The sequence below is a fragment of the Tetrao urogallus genome (genome assembly GCF_951394365.1).
Source record: "Tetrao urogallus genome assembly, chromosome: 5".
In the NCBI taxonomy this organism is placed as follows: domain Eukaryota; kingdom Metazoa; phylum Chordata; class Aves; order Galliformes; family Phasianidae; genus Tetrao; species Tetrao urogallus.
Genome location: NC_136818.1, coordinates 47,839,945 through 47,863,939, shown reverse-complemented (window position 1 = coordinate 47,863,939; position 23,995 = coordinate 47,839,945). Strand labels below are relative to the sequence as shown.

Here is a 23,995-nt window from a genome sequence, read left to right as displayed (position 1 = left end):
CACCACCTGATCTGAGCTTTCAGAGATGGGTGAAACTGGATGTTGAAGAACAGACTCCTTTGTAGAGTCAGCAGTTGTATTGTTAGGGCTAGCTGGCAAACAAGCCCTCTCTTGTGGTTTTACAGACAGAAAAGCTGATTTCACACAGAGCCAGCTCTGAAGATAACACTAAAAATCAAGTGGGACTGCTTGGTCTATAGGCCTGGGTATTCAAGGGGTTAATTGAGCAATCAGACAAAAACTTGTAGGAGAAGACAGTGTTCCGTGAAGTTTTTGTTGTTAATGCTGACGCTAAGTTTACTGCTTTGTTTAGACCACACATGTTATTTCTGTAACTGAGAAAACCTAATCCCATTTATCTAACTAGTGTTTTGGAGAAAATGGCCCTAACTCTCTTCTGAAAACAATTTTCCTTTGAGAGAGCCCCACTAAGGATAGGTTTTTCCAGATAGATTCAAGCACATTTATGTAGAGTCTACATTGGTAGACTAAATTCAAAGCACATTTCCTCCGTACCAACTTCATTGGCATCATTCATGTTTCTCTATCCCTTTTTGGATTATACACACAGCAGGAGGACAAGTGAAACAGTAAAAAATAATCTTTGTGAGTGTGTGATCTCCTATGGGGAGCACTTAGGTCTCATAGGATTTATAATCTATGGGAAGGACAAGAGAAACAGTGTTGAAAAAAAAAATAGAGATAAATAATGTCTTCACTTTGATCAGCAATGTTTAAATCTGTCTTAAGGAATCACAGCATTAACATAACATAATTAGTTGATTTTTTATGCTGATTTTAGCAGTGATAAAAGACACTAACAATCCAAAGCTGAAACTGTTTTAGTGACAAAGACTTGGATCAATTTTAAACAACAACAAAAAAACTGAACTAATTTTGTTACTGGGTCTGCAGAACTTTTCCTTCATTGAAGGAAAGTTCCAAGTGTAAAACAAGTAACTTGTTCTTGACTCGCAGGTGCCCAGGGACCCTCCATGTCAGTGACTTGGGCTCCTGGACATACCACAGGAGAAAGTGCCCAGTACTAAAGTTATAGCTGAGAGAGGAGTCTTTAGGAGACGGGACAAGGATACATTAACTTCATAGAGGATTCATTAACTTCACAGTTGAAAGAATGATCAGTTTCATCTTTGATTTCTGTTGTTGCTTTCACACTTTTGTTTTTAAAGCAGAGAGGAGTAAAAATGCTGGAGCCCAGCATCTCCTGAGTTCAGCCATATTGCATCGCTGGAGATCATTAAATTTCACGAGCACTGGTGGGTGGCTGGAGCCAAGGCACAGTTGTTAGTCTCACAACTATGCAGGGATATGAAATTAAACTTTATTGTATGTGTGATTTAGCTCTACAGACTTCAGGCATTAGCTTGCTTATCACCCAGCAGTTATTCTTCCCTGCTGCTCCTACTCTTGCCTAGGAACTGGCACTCCTCCTCATCCTCCTCTCCCTCTCTCTTCCTCCTTTACCCCTCCATATTGGGCTAAAATGAGAGATTCAACCACTGTCATGAAGGAACTGGTAGGAAGGTGGACCTTTGGGTCCTAGTATTCAGATAATACACTGATTATACAGGATTTGCTACACACAGGAGGGAAGGCAACTTTCCAGAGTGGTGATAAAATCTCCAGTTTCCCCAGTGATAGCACTTGAGGTTTTCAGGGAAATTTTCTTCCAAACGCATTTTGTATTTTATACTATAATCAGTTACCCTTTCTATTGCAGAGGGATTTAGTTATATTACAGCTAGACCCAAGATAGAGCAAAAGGAGCAATACAAACTGCCTAAAGCACTTGGATACTTCTATTGCATTGCTTGTGCTGTATCAACAAAGGTAACAGTGTTCAAAGACATTACAGTTACTGTCTTTTCCACCATTCTGTTCCATTTAATGTGGCTGTATTATGCACTAATTCAATATGACATCTTTTTGCTAAAGCACCTGTAAATTTCATACAAGCTTGCACATCAAGTGGACGCAGAAATAACATTTATATTGCTCACTTGGTTCATAGAGGAAGAAGAGGTCACTGCATAAGACAGAAAACTGCAGGAGGAACACAGAAGGAAGAGTCTTTCTGCATCTTCAAAGCAGAAAAAGCCCAGGGCAGTTCATCACAGAGCCCTTATCAGTCACAAAGCGTAGCACCATCCCAAGTAAAATAACTTGACGGATTAAGCCTGGGACTGTTGTATCTAATGCTGTTTATTCATATGCACATTTTGTTGTTTGCTAGTGTGGATTTGTGTAAGTACATAAAGAGGTTGCAAATGTATTTTCTTGCAACATAATTCTTTGTGGACAAAAGCATTGGAGTTGTGAAGAAAAAAGCTGAGTTACAGGCTATATAGCTCCTTATTGTTTAGTGGTGGCAGTGAAAATATAAGTTACATATCTACCTTCTTCTTCAGGACCTGAATACATTTTTCAGACAAGATGCCTCATTTGAGTTTGCCCCTTTAGGTGTATTGACAATAAGATAGCAAACAATTTACGTAAATGAACCATTAAGCCCTGGTAGTAAACCCCACAGAAATCCACATCCTTGAGTTACCAAGAAGTGTCTCCTACTCCAGCCATGCAACATATTAAATCCAAACTATGGTGGGTGGACCTTTTGCCCTTTGCCCATCTTCTCATTCAGGGAATCTGTTCTTTTCCTGGTCTTATCTGGTCAATGTTAGCCTGAAAACAAGTTAGTAATCTTCATTGTAGTACAGAAAACGCCAGGGAAAAAAAAAAAAAAAAAAAAAAAAAAAAAAGAGTTTATTTGAGGAAAAAAAAGCCATTCTAAACACCTTCCTATGAGAAATCTCAGAACAATTGCCTCCAGAACAATATGCAGCACCCTCTGTCATTTACAGTCGGGTAATCCCTCAAGTACATTGTACCAAGTGCTGCACATGGCTTAGGAAGAGCAGTATGTGTTCCAAGTGGTTTATGATCCAAGAGATGAGACTGTAGAAGGACAAGTAGAAAATTAGACAGTTCAACTAAAATCCTGTTGGCATGCACAACACAAACAAGAAGAGTTGATCACAACAATCTGTCTTGTTGGAAAGTTTGTGTGTGAGTTTCCTATAGGACAGATCCTGAATTCTTTTGAATATTAGTAGCTTGTGATGCTTTCTCCAAGTAAAAATGTTGCAAAATAAAAGAATGCAAGACTTTTTTTTTTTCCCCAAAATGAACAGAAGACCATTTTCCAGTGCATGTATTCTAAAACGCTTGCCAAAAATCTACTGTTGTGATGCTGAGTAGACATGTAAAATAAATATTCTAGATGAGCTTACAATCATAACTAAACAGTAGATTTCATCAGACCTGAAAGTAGTTCCATTTTCACTGAGTTGGCCCCACACATCACAATCCTGCAGGACACACCTTAACTAACTTCCTTTCCAGTAGGATACTTTTCTGTAGTGATTTGCCCTGTGAACTGCTCCTGGATGCAACCTGAAGGACATCACCATACTCCTGTTGTATTAGAAGGATGGATAACAGAAGAATTCATGAATTAACATAAATGAGATCATCTAATCTGATGTCATTAAAAAAATCAGCATGCGTAAACAGTCAGGCTGAAGAGAGCAGAGAGGGGTTTGGACGGTGATCCAGCAGTCAGAGCATTTGGATTCTAGAACTGGGTTGTACAGTTGTTATGACACTGACACTCATCCTTTTGCCCAGAGCTCTGCAGTTCTGCTTCTCTTTCAGAGAGAACAAGTCTGTGCAGAACCTGCTGCCGTTTTCCCTGTTACCTGCATTAGAACGTAGCCATTCAGTCAGCCCTTTCTCTAGGCTATAAAATTGAGTTAGTATGACTTGCGTGCATGCAAACTTTCTTCTCACATGTCAGGAAAACTCCACAACATAGGCACAGGAATTTCTACAGAGAAGAACATAAACTATTTTGCTCTCAGCAGGCAAAGGTCTTTGATATGGCAGTGACAGAGCCCTTTATATAGTTATAGTGTTTAACCTAGTCTGTTTCTGCTGCTAAGCCAAGAACACTGAGTATTAAGAAGTGTTCTGCTTCCCAGCTCAGATATGCAAGTGTCCTATCTGTGTATCTCTAAAAGGTAGGATACAGAAGCCAACTTTTGAGTGAAGCAGGAAAAGAAAGAACTCACAAGCAGCATCTCACTTTGATGGATTATTTGGGTGCTGTTGTAGGAATTGCAGGGAAGAGACGATCTATCAAAGGACATCCATGAGAAATAAGGAAGCTGGGCAAAAATCAAGGGTCAGGAAAGACATTCCTGAGGCTGGAAAGTCACTAGTGTGTTTGCAGAGATCACTTCAATGCCAAGCATTGTCAGAGTGACTTTCCTGTTTTTAAAAAAAACCTGTGCCTAATGTGTCTTGCTAGAAGTCAGTACTCAGGAAATATTCAGAGCTGTGTCCTTCAGTAAAGCTGTCACTCTTCCAGTTTGTTTTTGTTTTTCCCTTTAGAGATGGACTACAACATTAGGAAGCTTTCTTAAATAAAACAAATTCCTACTCTTTTGAACAAAAATTGTTCAATTCCTTTCTGAGAAGTAGCCTGTTTTGGGATGGACACACAAATTATAGCCCTAGAGGTAGTAGTTCTGGGTAACTGAGAACAGAGAGTGGGAATAAAAATAGCCACATACGATTTTAATGGCAGCTCCTTCCCTGGCATACTCAGACCACCCTCACAAAGCCATTACAGATCTTACAAGTCTGTAGCCACCACTGTTCTAAAATCTAGGCTCTTTAAAGCTGTGTTTCTTTCCCCTTCACTACATTTAACTTCTGATTGAAGAGCCACGTGCTGCATCTTTGCAGCATAAGATGACAGAAGGAATCCCATCTCACAAGCCATGTAGCCCTCGCTGGGGCTACCAAACCAGATGAGATTTGATAGGAGATATTTCAATAACACTATTTTATAATTGAAGTGTTTCACTGAAAGTTAATTATCCTGTGAGTTAAATTACTATCTGGTGCACTGACGTGTGAGGCAAAACAGACTTTACTCCAAGCAATCCCAACACCTTATGCTCTGTATTTTTAGTTCTTGTTATGTCCTCTGTTGTTTTTTTTTTTTCCAGTGATTTCATCAAAAACTTCTGATGATCCCACTTACAAGAAAAAACATGAAGCTTGGAAGTTTTTTGAAGGTAAAGATGCATCTAACTGCTGCTGGTTGCATACAAGATGTTAGCATGGCCCAACACTGCAGTACAGCTGAAATGCTCCGATTTTGCACACTGTACAAACTCAGGCTGTGCCTCAGAAGGCATCCCAGAGAGTACCAGCTGCTAGAAAAATGAGAATGGAAGGTTCCAGTTCCTTATACTTTTATTACAGTCAACACTGGAATATTCTATGCCTGGCTCATTGTGAAATACAAATGCAGACCCTTACTCAGAGTGGTGCTGGACATGTCTGAAGAGGTACTCAGCACTGTGTGTTCCCACTGGCCTTAGAAATGCTTAACGCTCCCTGGAGTTTCAAGGCAAGCAGTATTTTCTCCATAGATTATGAAACATCTGCTCCAAGATATTTGGAAATCCAGAATGTACACTCAGCTGGGATTCCCTCCTCCTCCTCTCACTGCCAACACCAATGCAGCAGCCCGGTATTCACAGCCATGCTGCTCTGCTGCACACCAGTCTCTGCTCGCACCATTCCATGGGGAGCCTTGCTGTTTAAACCACAACTTACAGACACTATTGTTCTGTGTATGGGGGATACACTGAAAACAAAGCACAGAGCTGTAGGTCAGGGGGTCTTGTTCCAGCAGTGCTATTTTCTGCAATAACACTTGACCTCTGAAGCTTGGTTTCCTGTCTGTATAGCAGGAAAGAAGCCAGTATACTTTGCTAAGGGCAAAGTTTGAAGACATTAATAGGTAAAGCATCCTTGAAGTGCGTTATTTAGAATTCTAGTAAAAGCAGAATAAGTCATCAAAGCCTTCTGCTTCTGAACAAAATACTCTGTCTTGATGTGCCATGGTAGAACTCCTGGCCCTTCAGGTGAGAATGTGCTATGGAAAATGACTGAAAGCCATAAAGGGAGTCTGACGCTGTAGATTGAAAAATAAAGAAAACATATAGACAACAATTTCAAACCAGTACTGCAACCGAAAAAATAATTGGAGACTTCCTTCCTTCCTTCTTCCTCACTCAGCACTCCCACATCTCTCCCTAGTGCCACTTTTAAACAGTATTTTCTTTTTTTTTTTTTATTTTTAAATCAGTACAGCTGTTTAAACTGGGAAATAATCCAGCTGAAGTTGCTCTGTTTTTTGTTAGCCCCACCAAAACCAAAACAAAACCAAACCACCACCACTACAACAAGAAAATTAAACAAAGAAACCAAACCAGCTCTCTTCTTCCCAAAAGCGAGCCCTCATCAATGCACTTATTACTGTTCATGGAGACTTCATCCAAATTTTAAGCTGAGTAGGATATTGTATGAAAATTTCAGGAGAGTTAATTACTTCTGAACAGTTACACTAATTCTTTCAGGCCATGCTCTATTTCAGTCTTGTTGACTGAAACATTTTTTGTCTTGTAAGCATGAAACATACAGCTGCAGCACTGAGCCTCCCCTGTGCTTGCCTTTCAGATCTGTATGTGTACGCAGTGTTTGTGTGCTCAATAGGAATCATCAGTGTTCTCCTTTTTACACTCGTCATTCTCTGTCAGTCACTTCTGAACAAGAGGAGATGCACAGGTGAGTAAAATATGCTTCCTTGCTGGCTGCAAAACCCATACCAAAGAGGGAGAGGGGAGCAGGTGTGTGGAGAAAATGTGGGAAAGGAAAATATTTCCTTACTTTGAATTTAAATGAAAGCTGTATATATATGTATACATACATACATACATGTACATAGGTAGGAAAGACCACTTTATTACTGCCAGAAAAAAATTGGATTCCTCCACAGGTTAATTAGAACAAAGGCATTTTGCTCCCTTTGAATAGCTATTTCACTTTAAATTTGAATTGGACTTTGCAAAACCTTTCCACTTTTCACAAACATGAGCTGGAGGTTGTTAGGACTTCCTTCAAAGGAGACTAAGTGCTGCTGCACTATTCAATTGCATTTTGACAAGATCTAGCTAAAATTATGAAGGAAAGGTGTTTCTGCAGACATGTTTAGAGGTTTTCTTTTATTCCATTTCCTCATCCCTACCTGTCTGGCTGTCAACATACTTGGGAAAATGAGGGTTGTTATTAGCACTCATTTGTAGTGTGCTTTGAACCTGAAGTATCATTTTGTTATTCAGATGTGCATTTTTACTATAGTCTTCCAAGACAAAGGACTACTATTTCATTTTTTTCCCCAGAGACAGTTTTTTAAAGAGGCTAAGCCTGCCTGAAAGCAGCCCTGTTAGAATCAGAATTGCTACTTCAGATCGGCGGAGTAACCAGTGGCAGCTCTGCTTTCATTTCTGTTTCAGAATGGTGTGTTTTAGAGACCTCACATTGGCAGAATTGAAAGAACAAAGGGCCATTTCCAAACAGAAGCTCTGACAAAAAGAGTTTGGTTAGTGATTCGCCCTGTTAACGACAGAAGAGAATCATGACTCGTTGCTTCTTCAGCACATCACATGAACCACAGAGAAATATGCGAGTCAGATACACGAGGGAGAAGACACGTAAACCAGAGCACTGATTTCTACAGAAGCCCTTGCCTGACCACAGCTATGTTTCAGGCTGCAGGTCCGATTTCCCGGTAGTACACTCAGTACTGTAACTCAAGTTCTGTTTGAACCCAGCAATAGTGCTTGCCAAAGAGGAAGAAATAAGATCAGTGTTATTCTTCCTACCCTGTTAAGTGATGACAAAGGTTTTGTGCCAAGGGAGTACCCACAGTTAAGTGTGTTGGTCATGGTGAGTCACCTTGCAGCCACAAGCACCGATTTATCATTTTTTTTTTTTTTTTTTTTTTCCTCTAGCCAACATTGGGCTAGATTTTGTTTCTGCTTATGTTTATTCACTCTGGCATAAGTGAATGAGCAGCATGGAGAACATCTCTCTTCACAATGAGCAAACAGAAGCTAAATATAAAAGTAACATAGAGTACAAAAAGTATGTACAAGAGGGAAAAAGCAATTTCTTCTGAGCTGCTAAATTATTTTGTCCCTACCCTAATATCTGAAAAATAGCACACAACCAAAATTTATTTAGATTTTGAGCACTGTCCAGAAAACACTGGCAACATTAAATGTGGTTCCAATGGAAATGTAACAATAAAATTTAGCAGATATGGACTCAGTATTCAACACCTACATATATAGCAAATATATGTATATATATACACACTCAGTATTCAACATATATAGATACATACATATAATATAGCCTTTCACCCAGGGCTACCTGGTCAGATATTTTCCAGAGCATTAAGCAGCAGAGAATGAAAACAGCAGTGCTGTCTCATTCAGACAGTTAGAATAAGGCATCTCTCCTCAAAAAGTGTTACCTTACCTTCTTTCCATTCTTGTCACTCTGTACCTCCATCTTCCTCCAACATGGTGAAGCAACGGCTTCCATCACCTTCCTCCTCTTTCAAGAGAAGCCTGGCTCTGTTTTCCTCAAAACTATGTCAGGGGCCTAGGGCAACCAAACTACCTCCTTGCCCCACCTGCTGGGTGTATTTCCATTAGGGTTTCTCTCTGATTGTCTCCAGTCACTCTCTCAGGGGAACACACCTGAAACAAAGCACGAACACACCTATAGTTCTCCTCCACTCTCCCCCCACCTTCTCTCCAAGTTCCTCACGGTTTCTCAATCCCAACATCACAAAAATAATCACCCACCCCAGGCAGACAGCCCTTGGGCTTTGGTAGAAGTCTGCTCTTCACAGTCTTTGGATCAAAAGATGAGAGCTTTTGCTCTAGGGCAGAATAAAGTCATGCATACCTAGCAATTGTCAAATGCATTCCAACAGTGTAAGTGGTATCTCTTGATGGATCAGACCTACTGTCCTAACTGTACACCTGAAGAAGATAGCAGAGATAGATGGAAATCCTGCCTTAGCTAGCCTAGACACAGAAACTTGGCTCTGGTGTGTTAGCCCCAGTTCTCAGTGCTCTCAGTTCCTCTTTCCTTTAGGTCTGAAATACAGCCCAGAAGGGACTGTGCAGCTTCTTTAGGATAGGACAATTGAGGTAAGAAAGTGTGAAAAATTCTGTGCACAGAAGAGAATAATTTGGTAAGAATTGAAAAAATTAAGAGACAGTGTTTGTGTGTGTCTATGTTGCATTACACAGGGTGCACCCTTTTTTTCTTTCTGAGAAATAAGTTGGCCCAGGTTAACCAGCAGAACCAGAGGCTCTCCTCCTGCCTGCCTTTCTCTGTGCTTAGCACATGACCCAGCTTGGGCAGAGCACAGAAACCACAAAGCCACAGAAGAGCATCTCAATAACCCTGGCTCCTGAAAGGCTGCAGGAGGGAAGCTGCCCTTGCTCCAGACTACTGATTCAAAGCAGTATGAAGCAGATGGATTTAGGCAGTTCACACACATGAGCTGTCAGAGGTGGGTCTGGCTGGTCTAGACCTCCAGTTCAATCCTAGGAGGCAACCCCTGTATGCCTGAGGCTGCAGCTTAGCCTGCATTATGAATGGCAGTGGCTCCTGTGGCAGAATGGTTTATTTCGGGCTTCTGGAAATAAATAGAGGCACCATAAGGGAAGTCTTCAAAGTAAAATTACTGGCCTGCTGTGCTTTTCCTAAGCAAGCCGTCCCTTGGCTGGGCTGACCACTGGAATGTGAGCTGCCCAGTAGTTCCACAGCAGATTGTTTCTGTTATTTGATACATTTACCTCTCCCAAACACAGCTTTGAGACAGACAGCACTATAATCCGCTATATACCGTGCTGATTGGCTGCTCTCCCACTGTGACCGCTTGACACCTCTGCAGTCCCAGGAGCACTGGTCTACCTGCAGTGTCCATTTGTAACTTACAAACTGTGTTGGTGGGAAGCCACATTTTCTCTCTTTCTTTTCTTTAACAGTGAAGCATTACCTGGTGAAATGCCCCCAGAACAGGTAAGAGATTACTGTTCTCTTTACAATAACCAAGGCACCAGTTCCTTCTTGGTTTTGCTGTGTGTCAACCCTACCCAAAGCAGGTGATGGGAGCTTTAAGGCCTCTTCCAACCTAAGCCGTTCAATGATTCTTTTCTTCCATGAGTAAAGCTTTCTAACGTGTCTGCTTTAGTGGAAAGCTTTTCCTTTACAGTTTGAATTGCCTTTTGCAGAAGCCTGCTTTGATCCTGTATGGCCTTCCAGGGTTTCCCAGCACCTCGCCAGATGTCAATGGCTTAAGCCTTCCTCCTGCACAAAGCATACCACAATGTGACCAAATAAATCCTGCATACATAACTTGGACTGGGGCTCAAATCAGATTTTCTAGGCCCACACTCTGTTCCCAGCTGAAGACTCCAAGGGATGGGAAAACTCTATTTCTGTTGCAGTCATTAATCACTTTAAATAGTACTGACTGCCAAGTTTTCAATTGCACGGTGCTATAAAACTGATTTCCAACGTATGAGCTTCTTAAGATATAAACTGTGCTGGACCAGCAGTAAAAGAAAGATGACAAATATTTTTTACAAACAAAAAAGATTAAAGAGTGATGCCTCATAATAATGGGAAAGAACAGCTGTTTCCCAGTTTTTAGTGACAAAAAACATGTGTTCCTAGCATTATAGTTTAAATCCAGAATCGCTTGGTATCACAGACGCTATTTCTCATAGTATCTTTTTAGCAAACTGATTCTGTGCCAAGTATAGCATGTCCTAGATCCTCAACTAGGGTAATTTTTAGTGCTGTCTCATGAGATAATGGCTTTATTCAATCTAACCAACACTCAGATGTAAGCAAAGTCAAAAAAAGGCTACAGAGAGTTCAGGAGAGGTCAGTACAAACTGAAGCTTTCATGTTATTCATTGAAGATCTTTGTTCTGTGACCCTAACCAGCCATTGCACCACACCAAAAATGTACAGACAGCTCAGCAGTTTTCATTTCTCCCTAGAAGTGTGCTGACTTCAGGGCTTTGAAATTAAGTGCCTATGAATGTGTTATCAGTATCATGATTTTTGTTCTGTTTCACTCTTATGACCTTTTATTTTTCACTCTCTACTCCAAACATGAACCATCAATTTCTTTAAACACATTAGGACTGTTCTTGTACCTAAATTTGTAAATGGTATTAGACACACTATGATCCATATCTAATGCAAAACATTTGTTTCCATTTGTTCCTAGCCAAGGGTGCACTTCAAGGCATCACAAAACCTGAATTCCAAGCAGATCTCGTATTATGGCTCATCCAGATGTGTCACTGCTGTAGGTAAACCAACTGAAAGGAAAGAGATGCAGTTGTGCGAGCTGGCATTGGGCACTGCTTAATTCTAGCTAGGTGCCACCAGTGCACCTTCAGTGCTAAGGCCAGGCAGTGACAGTTTAGAAGTTCACAGACAATTTGAAGTGATAGAGGATATGAGAGGTGTAACATAGCCTCATCTATCTGCATTGCAGGTAGAACTTCACCTGCTATTCTCTAGAAGTATTTGCTAGCATGTCTTGGAACTTAATTCCAAACATTTGAATTCTTAATTTAAAACATTCAGATTTGGAACCCAGGTCAAACTGATGAACATATTTGCATGAGATTCCTGCCAGTCACAAGGGTTCAGCCTAGACTAGAGAGGCTTAGCTCCAACTCCCCTAGCAATATTTCAAGTTGTGAAAGCAGTGAGAATCCAGTTTCAAGATTACACGACTAGTCTGGTGTCTAAGAACTGTCAGCACTCCCGCTGCAGTAATACCTAAGCATCTTAAAATATTTCGTGTTTTGATATCATAATGATAGCTTCACTTAATTGTAAACTGAAGCTAAGTGATGTGAGCCCCAGGACTCACAAAATAGCCTCAGCAGAAAAGACAATTAAATCCAGATTTCCTGAGTGGAACAAAGCAAATGTTTGGGCTTTGGCTTACTGTTTGACCAATAACAAATTAAGGGAAAAAAATGAGTTAACCCAAACCCATTTATTTCCCACATTTTAAAAATAAAAAACTAAATAAAAAGCATGGTTATTTTGGGTTTTCCAAACCACTTAATTCTATTTTCTGAGGTTTTCTTTAAATATCCTCTTTCTTTAAATATCCTCCTTCTTATTATCTGCCTTGTTATTGGATCATTTTGCCAGTGTTCAGATAAAGAAACCCTCAGGAGGTGTAACTTTGAAAATGGGATTTTTTTTCCTGCTCTTTATTTATTTGTTTTGGCCTGAGCTCTCCTCCAGTCCTTCTGCCACTGCTCTTCCAGAGACAATTCAAGGTACAAAAAGCATTCATTTCACCAAGCCATTCATCCCAGTGCCTTGGTCCCACACCACCAATCTGACAGTGTAGGAGTAAGTTCTGCCACACTGAACCAGAACCAAGTATCCAACTCCCAGGCACCTTCCCACACAGCCGTCTGTGTGAATCCACCTGTGCTGCCCAGGGAGGTGGTGGAGTCACCGTCCCTGGAGGTGCTCAAGAAGAGGCACTGAGGGACATGTTTAGTGGGCATGGAGGTGACGAGTTCATGGTTGGATGAGATGGCCTTAGTGGTCCTTTCCAACCTCTATGATAACCCTTGTCAGATCATTGACAAGAGGGAATAGCTGACCAAGACAGCCAGAGGAATAGTCCCACATCTTAAGGGTAGCAAGGCACCAAACGGGAGCAGTTTTCCAGCTCTTGACATAGTGTACTCCACAATTACCAGCCACAACCTCCAAGGAAATCACAGTCCTGGTGACACAGCTCTCAGCAACCTTCCACAGGCTTTCTTCTCCCCAAACTCCTGTCTCTTTCTCACTCTAAAAGCTCATTAGATCCTTCAAGAAACGCAGGTGACTGTTGAAATAGAAGCTGGGAGGCCAGAGAAGGAGCTGGAGATAAAAAGTAACTTTCTTCCTTAAGGCAGAACAAGACAAGTTCACAAAGACACAGTGTTTCAGAGCCAAGGAGTCTTTTCTGAGCCTCCTTGTTTGGCTGGAGGAGCTCAGTTAGGAGACAGCAAGCACAATTATTGTCTCTTTCAGAATAAGTTAACCCTGTACAGACCTGGCACTTACAAGAAAAGTGTAGGCCATAAATACATTATTCTGTAGCTTCACATTTTCAGCAGCCAAACAGGAATAACGAATGCAATGAAGTGACACTGAGCCTTTTTATATATTGTGCTAAAAGCAGCAATATTAGAACAGTAGTATCTTTAAGCTGTACGTCTGCCTTAATGAACAAAAACACCAAACAAAAAGTGACTTCCCTCCCCATTTTGATGCTCTCTGTCCTTTGCAGTTTGCTGTGTTTGAGCAATGGAGCTGGGCAGGACAGCTTCATTTGCTGCTGGTTTAAAACAATTTAACATCTTGATTTTAATAGAGAAACAAATGGTTGTTGTGGGATAGGTTCACAGTTATGCAGGCAGACTTTAAAATTACTTTAATGCAACCCTCAGTTTACATAATTGATGTGATTTGTTTATAAGTTATGAAAATATTTTACCTCTTAAATATTTTTTTAAGAAATTTGGAAGAAAACTTATGCTTTAGAGTGAATATGAGGAACAGAATTCATCAAAATCAGCAAACCAGAGGCTTTTTAATTGACACAAGCATAAATCCAGAGTGATTTCACCAATGATAGTGATATTCATTTGGATTTACAGCTGTGCAGAATTGTAATGCCTGTTATTTTGTTATTCTTGTGTGGGCAATAGATGAGACATCCCAACTTTCATTAAGACTTTGGCCCTGTTTGAATATTTAATTCTATTAATAAAAAGAGAATGTTTCATTATGCAAAAGAACCTGGAGAGGAACAGCATCTTGGGACAAATGACTTAAAATTCAGAGAATTCAGTACTGTCTGTATTATTGCTGTGGAGAACCTGACAGGGTCCCACTGCGTGGTGTAATACACCAGCACAGGCCAGGACCATCCCCACAGCCATCCTGCATCACTACCATTATTGTAGAGAACTTCTTGGATATAAGGAAGAAAGCTTTTACAATAACAGTGGTGAGGTATTAGCACAGGTTGCCCAGAGAGATGGTAGACCAAGCCCCATCCTTGGAGACATCCAAGGTCAGGCTGGATGGGACTCTGAACACCTGATCTCACTGTAGGTGTCCCTGTTCATTGCACAGGAGTTGGACCAGGTGGGGTCCTTTCTAACTCTAACAGTTCTATGATTCTGTTTCACATTAGTTGCAAGCTAGCATGTAGTGACAGAATCAAATAATTGCAACCTGACTGCGTATCCAAGCCCCTCAATATTCAAAGCAGGGTTCTATTGTCTCAGACTTTGGGACATACATTTGATACTTGGACTAGATGATCTTAGTGGCCTTTTTTCAACTTCACGGCTGAAGAAACGCAAGAAATTGCAATGTCCTCTCAGAGGCTTTTCAGTATATCCCCAGGTCAGAATCCAAGTTGTTTGGTTGAGACTTGCAAAAGTGAAAGGCAGTTATGTCTTCTTGCATGAATGCACTGGCACTATTTGTCCCTGAACTGCCTTCACTTGTCCCTCTGCATTGCAGCTCAGGGGAGACTGTGACCAGTGTGACGAGCTTGTCCCCTCTGCAGCCCAAGAAGGTGAAGAAAAGGAAAGAGAAAGCAGAGCTGCCACCAGCCATCCCAGAAAAAGGTATGAGCATGGAGATGCAGAGAGAGTTCAAAACTGGGCATACCAAGGAGGGAGAGTTGTGCTTGTGGTGACAGGGCTCTGCCAGCAGTAGGTAGGGAAAGGAACTAGAGGATTTCTGTGTATTATATCACAAGTGACCAGCTCTCAAGAGCTGTGTTGACCCTGGCTTCTGCATACAAACAGCATCTTTTGCATATCAGATCTTTGAATCTTACATTTTTTTCCCAATTCATCAGCCCAGTGCTTCATTGTAAAGTAAGTTATCTGAAATATAGCTCTTATACAAATGTAAGTACAGGTATTTATTTACTCCCAATCCACTATACATCTCTGATTTATAAATTGTTAATGCATATGCTAAAAAATGACAGTGAATTACAGTAACTTGAAATGACCCCTTAATATTTATTTCCACAGCTCCAATACCCAATATTCCTAAGCCCAAGCTCTTGAAACCTCAAAGAAAATTGATCCTGGTAAGTAATTTTCTGTGACATTTTCTCCATATTTTTCTCTCTCAATGTGATTGCTGTAATGTTGCCAGAACTCCAGGTTCAGAAAAAGCAAGTTGGCTTAAAAATCACAAAAATGTTTTTTTTTTTTATACAGTAACACTTACTGGCACTGCTGCCTGGAAAGCTATGGGCTAATGGGACATTCAAAGCTGGGCCCTGACCTGGTGGGGAGCACTAAACCCATGGCTGGATGATCTTTAAGATTCCTTCCAACCCAATCATTCTGTAATTCTATGACTTTATAAAGTGATGAATTATCTTGGCTCTTTTCATTTTGAGCACTAGGTTACACTGGATAATATTTTTCCGCTTTCTTGCAGTTGTTGTGCCTACAGATTTAGCTTGTTCTTAAATGAAACTTGCTATTGATTCTCGCATGCTGCTGGGAGCTGGTGCTCGGGAGAACGTCTGTTTTCAGCAGATAATAGCTGTGCTGCCTTCATGACTTTTCAAGTCAGAAAGAGGGGGACTAGATTCTGCCCCATAGTGGTGTAAGTCAGCAATAGCTGAAGGGATGAAATGTATATTTGCATCTCGTAATAAGGTAGAAGAAATCTTAGATCTGTTTTCTAGTGGGCGTGACTTTCTGTTTATAAACACCTGTGGATATTTGCTAGCCAAATCAGCTAGATGAGCAGGTGTAACATAGCTGCACCTGGCCCAGACAGCTGGGGTAGCAGAGACAGCTTTATAGCAGTTATTTCAGCTGCATCTATGGCCAGGCCTCTGCAGGGCTCCCCATGGACTCAATAGACTGAGGTGAGTTGGAGCAGGAGCCCAGCTCTACATTTTTGGGGATACTTTCTCCTTTTGCTGGCAATGGAGAGGGTGATTAACTCCCTGACTTCAGCACTTGGGTGGATGTGGGTGCCTAAAGTTATGTTGTGTGAGTAACCCAAATGCCTCTGCAATGGGCTCACTTTCAGGTGAGGATTGGGAGCCTTCCCACCAATTGTCACAGAATATTCCCTGCCCTTTTATGCATGGTCAGGGCACAGCCTGGCTACCTGGGCACAAGGCATTTTTTTAATCCTCAAAAATCTCTCAGATTTTAATCTTTCCATCCCCTTTGGGGTGAAAAAAAATTGCCATCCTGCCAAATGTCTGCAGGATAAGAGATTGCTTTCCTTCCAGCTGTAATGATTGCACAGCTGGTGTCAATAGTGGGCCTTCTTTCCACAGATGGCACAGAGCTGGAATGAGAGACTCAAACTATGGAGGTTTCAGGGCTTCTTCTTGCAGCTTCCCTGTGCAGCCCAAGGAAGTACCACACCAGGAGAATATTCCAGAAAACCTAAGCAAACAAGCTTGAGTATAAGGAAACATTACAAAATAATTCCAGTGTTTTGGGAAAAATTTTGTAATAACCTAAATACTGGCAGAATTATTTCCAGAGGACATGTGCTTTTGGTTTCTTGAAAGATGTTTATAATAAACCAGCAAATTTCTTTTGTTGTTAACATGCTAGAGTGGATTGCAGTATAATTTTACAAGAATACAATAACCTGGATAAAATATGGACATAATCTCAATGAAAATTAAAAACAAAAAGAGAAAACCTAATATCATGTTCAATTGCACAGCTTTGAGTAAAGCTTTTTAAAAACTCTGCTTATGTCATATTGCTTTTGCTTTAGCCAGAACAACAATTCTATGCTCCCCTTGTTGCAAAAACATTCCCCATCAGTGTCATTCTCTATTAAGATCAGTGAGAAATGTATACAGATCAGAGGAAATAGAGATGATGAACTGCAAAAAGGGATGGGTTTTATAGCGTGCAAGAAGCCCAGAGAGTCATTAGGAAGAAGAAAATTCTAGAGGCCCACAGATTCTTCTCTTTAAGGAAGATTCAGCTACAGCCTTAAGTACATAGCCCTTTGAGTTGGTAGCTACAAATCTTGTACTTCTTCAACCAAATTTTCTGGTAAACCTTTCATTGCCTCCTAGAGGTTAGTTATAGTCCAAGAGTTTCAGGTGCTGAACATAGAAATGGAAAGGTTTTCACAAACATTTGCACCACCAAACATAGGAGTTGTGAGATTCACTGGAGCTAATGGAAAGAACTTGGTTTCAAGTTATACCAAATACTGCAAACTTGAGTAAAAATTTTATTGACTTCATCTCCTTTATATTAAATTATAAGGAAAGGAAAGTCTGTGCAGGTAAGGCAGAATCCAGGAAATGTTCCTGATTCTGCCACTGACGAGTCAGATTGTCATCCCACTTTGTAAACACATGAATCCATGTTACAAATGATGCCTCTGGTCCTAGTTCCTTCGATATACTATAAATGTAAAGCACACGGTCCATAGGAGTTGGCTTCTACTGCTCCTGCATTGATAAGTTGTTACTGGAGGGCATCTGAGTTCTGTTAATCACAGGACACATATTGGTCCTGTTTGTATTCTAAAGCAGAGAGCTTCCAGTGACTGTATTTGAGCTATCTGTAAGAAGCACCTCTATCTACAGCCCATATAGTGCAGACAGCATTGTTTATCCTGGCAGGGGCCAAATCAAATGGGAAGCTCGGAATTTTTTTTTTTCCAGCTTTGAAAAATCCCATCCTTATTTTCCATTGCAGGCTAAGTGCTGACAGTGTGCTGCATGCCAGTCAGTGCATGTCAGGACAGTCCCTGCACAGAAAGTGCTGACTCTGCAGCGAGCAGTGTGTCTGAAGGCCTGCCGTTTGCTAGCAACTCATCTAGGCACAGCTGTCCTGATTCTGCTGTGTCTGCAAGGCAGAAGGGAGTTGTTTTGAACACGAACTCATGTTTGACACCTGTGGAACTGAGAAGGCCACATTTCGCTCTCATTGTCCACGTGTTCAGCCAAATTAAGCTTATTTCGCATTTAGCTCAGTGTTCTATATATGTGTATAATCCTAAATCAAGGAATGAAGAAAGGTGCCCCTAGAGCTGCCCAGAAGCTGAACGTTCCTTCACCTGAAAAATCATTTTGACTTTTAGGTTTCAGGAGTATGTTTGCCAGCGTACAATTAACCAACCAGACCCACTGCGTATCTAAAGCGGTGACTATGGTGTCCTTTTGTGAAAGGGTCTAGCTGTGCAAGTGCATGATCTGCACAGAATTGCTTCAGGGAGCACTGAAACATACATAGAGAAGCTCCTTTTGCTTTTTGCATGCAGACAAATTTGTGCATCCAAGCTGTTATCCTACAATTTCAGTCTCACAGGAATACAGGAACAAATTTTCCCAGTGCAAGGTTATTATGCACGATTAACAGATTTTTTTCCTCCCCTCTTTTTCATCTTACAATTAGGCAGTACATTATTCAAAACCAGTCTTATGCTGTGTTCAGCATGCCAGCTAGGAAAAATGGGCTCATCATTTTTTGTGCAACAAGTAGAACTCCTGATAAGTCTCAACACGATCTTTTCTTTCTTAAACAAAAGGCAAATGAGATACTGCTCAGTAACCTCTAGGACTCTGGATCAGAGAACTACCATGTCTCTCTTCCTCGTGCATGATTTTAAATTAAAAGCCATCCTCTGCTAGAGGTTGTTTCCTCCACAACATGTAACAGTCTGTGATTTAAGATCCCAGTTTCTCAAGGTATTATTTATCTCCACAGACTTCAAGTAACATTGTGCATGATATACAAAGAAAAATTGAACTTTTTTTTCCTCAACTTGAATATTTCCATCCAGTCCACATAATTTATTTCTCTGCCAGATGATGTCTCTTCAGCTGTCTCTCATTAAGGTGTGAGTTGTCCATTTCTTCATGAATATCATTTATATTGTCAGGTTGAAACTCAGAACAAGTCATATTCAAAACTGTTGAGTTATGTCTACTTTCACATTCAGGTCCCACATTGCTACCTTTACCCTAAGAAAGAACAGGTTATGTAAATACAGAAAAACTCTTGCTGGAATTGTGCTGAGATTTGTGTATTTACAAAATCCTACAGTGGATGATTTTTATGTGATAACACCTTTGGAACACTAATCATGTCTCACCAGAAAAATCCTTAAGCCTTTTTGAAGGACTAAGAGAAATCAGCCTGATCTCCAGCAGTGTTCAGAATCAAGAAATAACTCTGTATAACACATACAACAAAATAATATGTGGCATAAAGTATTAGCAAAGGGAAAGACTCTTCTGCAAAAGCTGTTAAAACAGTCAGGACAAACCTCTGCCAGGTACATTAACTCTATTAATGAAGAAAGATGAACTATCTCCCTATAGATACCACTAGCTTTATGTCTATGGGATTCTTTAAAATAAATGTTTCAATGGGACTTAGTGAATCATCTTTGTTTCTGACTTTGTTATCATAACTTCTGTGGGATTCAAAAGCAAGATTTAGATGTGGTGCTGTAAGAGGGCTCACAAATTGTTGTGGATGTTGTTTCCAGTGACGAAGCCACTTCTAGAGATTAAAAACCAGGCATTTTAGTGGAAAGAAGCCATCATTTTTTTAATTTGATAGTGCCACTAAAAGACATACTTCCCACTCCACAATTTTCCAGTGTCAGATTTCTGGGCCTTGGCACAGAGAGCACAATGGCTCCCTTGATACTGCAGAACTCCTACTGGCCAGCAGTTGCATTTCTGAGAGATAATGCAACTCACAGATCTAGCTTCAGCTTCTCACAAAGGTCTGTAGAAGTCATTTTTTAAGTCTGCCTCTGTTCGGTGATAATTCAATTTGATCAATAAGCAAAATTTTCTTAACCTCATCTCTTGTTAAATTCATTCTGCATAACATCCCAAACAAGTCCTTCAATGCGATTATGTGGAGACAGGATTCTAAGGCAAATGTCTGAAGCAGTAGTCAATGATGTACTTAAGACTAGTGAATTGGGAAGTGAGACCTTGCCTGCTTACTTTTGTTGTAAACTAGAATCAATAGGGTATCAATATTATTTTTTAAATTAGAAACTTACAATCTATGATTTGTTTTGCTGTTTTCACAATGACTGATAAGGTGATGAAACAGTGAGGCTCTAAGTGCAAGCTGGCAGCAGTTGTTTTTCACAGAATCATAGAATAAGCTTAGGTTGGAAGGGACCTCAAATATCACCTAGTTCCAATCCACCAGACTTGTTTTCCAGACAAGTTAAAATTACGAGGTTAGTATTTGCTTGTTTTCTCTATACCTATTTCTGAATTTGAGTAGAAGTAGTCTTAGTTAAAACTTAAAAAATTCAGTCTGACATTGCTCACAGTAAACATCTTTGATGCTGCCATTGAACAACCCAGCTGAGCTTAAGAAGAACAAAATTGACCTATCTGGTCATAATCAGGACATAATTAGAGTAATTTTAATTAAAATCTCAACTCATAAAGGTTTTTTTATGCATTTTTGTGCTGGACAAACTCAATGAACAAAATTGTGCATACACATACTGTAGCTTTTTTAAAATAGTTACGTGTAGGACTTCACAGATTGTCTTTTTGAAAAAATGTTCCTATAACTGAACTCTTTCAAATAGTTGCCCAAAAAAAGAGCTGTGACTGAAATAAATAAAAATTAAAACTGGAAGTGATTTTGTATTTGCTAGAGGATACACTGGAAAATGATGACTCTCTTCCTAACATATTTCTGCAAAGGGTGCGATTCCAAGACAAGAACAAAACAGATGAACAAGATAAAGGCTGCATCTAGAAATGTCACTTTGGAACAGATCTCTATTTAAAGAAATAATTTCAATATAATTTTAGAACAATAATGTAATATTTCATGAAAAAAAGACATTGTAGCCATAGAAATCTCACTGACTTTGTAGGTGGAGAGCCAGGATGGAAAGAGAGAGGTGAACAGTCAGTCATTCCCTGCCTCTCGCTCTTCTGTCCAAATGTCAGTCCCACTTCAAACATCAGTTACTGAAAGTCACACTGTTGTTCCAAAAAGGAGGGGGTGGCAGGATTCCAGGCTTACATTGCCAAATGAGAGATGAAATCACAGAATTAGTTTTCTTTTTCTACCTGCTCAAAAGAAAATAATTGTGTTTGGACAAACAAACCACCAAAATTGAATTAAATATGTGGTTGATAAATGAAGTATGGAAGAACGCGTGGAGAAACAACCCTGGCTACCATAGGTACTCTAAAGTAGCGTTGGCTTCCATGTGCAGTTATTACACATCCTTTGCTGAAAACTGTATACACTTCACAATTTTGAACCTCCTGTGTGTTTCCTCATATTTTCAATCAAATTATTACATACTAGAAATATGCATAAGGGAAATTATTCTACACATTTTATGGTGTGCTGTTCCTTGTAGCAGTAATTGAAGTACCTTTTCCACTTATGAAAGTACTAATTTTATTTGGTTTTATTGCTTTTCTAGATGTAATTATTTATTTAGTGTGTTTTGGCTTTATTAAATTATGTTTACTATAGGAACATCATAAAAATGTATGAAAACAACACATCAGCCACTACTGCCCAATGACCTGTTTTGGGGAATCTAGTGTTATTTTTCATATCCAAACATAATAGAATAAAGTAAGAATAAAGAGATAATCTACACTGGAAAACAATGCAATTTTGAGATAATACAATAAAACACCTGGACAATATGATTTCATAAATCTTAGTTCTGAAATTTACATGAGTTGGGTGTTGATGTGGCTATTTTAGGACATGCTGCATTTTCTAAATGGAAACATAACATAAAATGCAATTAAACAACAAAAGGGGAAAGCATATACAGATTTAGTATGCCCTCAGCAACTTATTTCTACAGCACAATGAAAACATTTCCACTTCAAAAATGTATTGGATTGGTCTTTGGAAAAGTGGAGTTTTAATCTAACAATGAACAACAGCTTGTTCGTAATGTTTTATCAGATTCTTTTTTAGGAACCTTCATATGTTTGCAACATATCATTTTATTCAGGGTCAGAGGTGACTCCCACTAAAGCCAACAGCAAAACTCCCAGTAACTTCAAACAGAGGCTAGATCTACTAAGCTACACCAAAAACAAAACCTTCAGCGTTTGCAGGAGTTACTGTGATGTCCACCATCAACCTAGCTCACTTTCAACTGAATAGACAGGCAGGTATAGTTTTGAGGTCTGTAAAGGAATACTAAACAAAAAAAGGCAAAAACAATTGCCTATCTAACCCTGAGGTTAGATACTCTCATGCCAGAAGGAGGAGAAATGTAATTAATCACAGCAGATGACTAAGAGCTTTTTTAACTCTTTAACCCATAGCATGGATGCCTTTCTGACCTTTTAAGTCACTCCCAATATGTGATCAAAAAGGCTTCCTTTTTGTGCTATTTATGAGATCCAGTTGCAGTCCATACAATGTTCTTTTATATTATTTTACCAGAAAAATCCACAAAAGGAGGAAATTTTGTGAAGTCAGTAGTGAAGCATTCAGTAGCAAATAAGAAGCAGAAGTTGAGATCAAGTAAGGCTACCCTTGCAAGGTAGGGGAAGACCATATGAAGAACCAAGTGCAAATATTAGAATCCTGTAGAAGGCCTTTACTCACACGCACAGATCAGCTGACTGCAGCAATAGCACTTGCAATAGCAGCTGCACAGAGTATTTCAGTATCAGATCTACAGAGGAGAATTAAGATTAAATTCATGCAGGAAAACCGTAAGCTGATCCACCCAGAGGGAAACAATCTGAAACAAAGAGTGCGAGCAACTGTCAGGGCACAATGAAAGGATTCCAGGAAAGCACAAAAGACAGGAAGTGAGGGAGCAGGGGGACTGGTTTCAGAGAATATTCAATATTTATTTTGAATATTATCTTAGTCAGAAGATAATATAGTAATTATTCAAACACTTCTAAAGGAAACAGGAATCGTGTATTAAGTCAGAAAGGACAAAATAGCAGTAACCAAAATGTAAAGGAATCTTGGTTTGGGAAAACATTTTTTTGTGTATGTTTTTTTCCCCCATTATAATGCTTGAACGGGGGAAACTTTATGAATTTTGAGTCAGTTTTCAGTTTGCAGCTGGAGAGCCTTTCCTGGTCTCAGAGATACTTTCCTATGAGGTATAGTTTTGCGACTGCAACAAACTGCATGGCTGCTTTTTTTAATTGTCCTTCTCAGTCTTCAACATGAGAACACCAGAGTCTTTGCACTTAACCCTTTTCTGAGGAACACAGACTAACTTTCCATGGACAAACTGGAGCTGGGTTGAAATCCAAAGCTCAGATACAACCTGAAAGCAACTCCTTTGTTTGTGGCTATAACTGGTGAGGCACAAAAGTTACTTTTATTTCCTCTATTAGCTACATTTAGTACAGAGTAAATTTGTTGGCAGCAGAGTAGAACAAGCACGCTTGAGAGAAGAAGTACACTCTATTCAATTGGATACTTAAAGTGATTTTTACATTCAGTGATAATGGAATTATAACTAATTTGTTGTTTGTCTCCTAGCCAAAAATCGCTGAAGAGAACTTAACATATGCTGAACTTGAACTTATGAAGCCGATTCAGGAGGCCAAAGGCATTCCCAGTACGACAGTCTACGCACAGATACTCTTTGAGGAGAACAAGCTGTAACAGTTCATGCCTGTATAACTGTCCTTTGTGTTCTATTTAATTCTTGCTGTGCTGTTTATTTATAAAGACCATACAAATGTCCATATTTTTTTATTCATGTGCTTTTGTATTTCTATATGACTTTTAAACAAAACGTAGTTGGAAGTAATCACAGAATAAGCAGCTGATTGACGAGTGACATCCCAGAGACACCCTTGCAGTGTTTGCCCCCTCCATTTTACAGAGAATGAAGCTCCACTTGGACATTTTCAGTGCTAATCTTC

General features: G+C 39.8%; 1 protein-coding gene across 1 annotated transcript in view; it reads left to right on the top strand.

Moving 5' to 3' along the window:
• Positions 1-23,732, top strand: part of VSTM4 (V-set and transmembrane domain containing 4) — a gene marked incomplete at both ends in the record, with an annotated part of 29,839 nt that extends 6,107 nt beyond the window's left edge. Inside the window, 6 exons of the mRNA XM_079535560.1 lie at positions 5,097-5,165; positions 6,619-6,726; positions 10,014-10,047; positions 14,608-14,714; positions 15,132-15,190; positions 23,607-23,732. Of these exons, the coding sequence (XP_079391686.1) occupies positions 5,097-5,165; positions 6,619-6,726; positions 10,014-10,047; positions 14,608-14,714; positions 15,132-15,190; positions 23,607-23,732 (503 nt within the window). The remainder of the gene's footprint in view (positions 1-5,096; positions 5,166-6,618; positions 6,727-10,013; positions 10,048-14,607; positions 14,715-15,131; positions 15,191-23,606) is intronic.
• Positions 23,733-23,995: the final 263 nt, after the last annotated feature.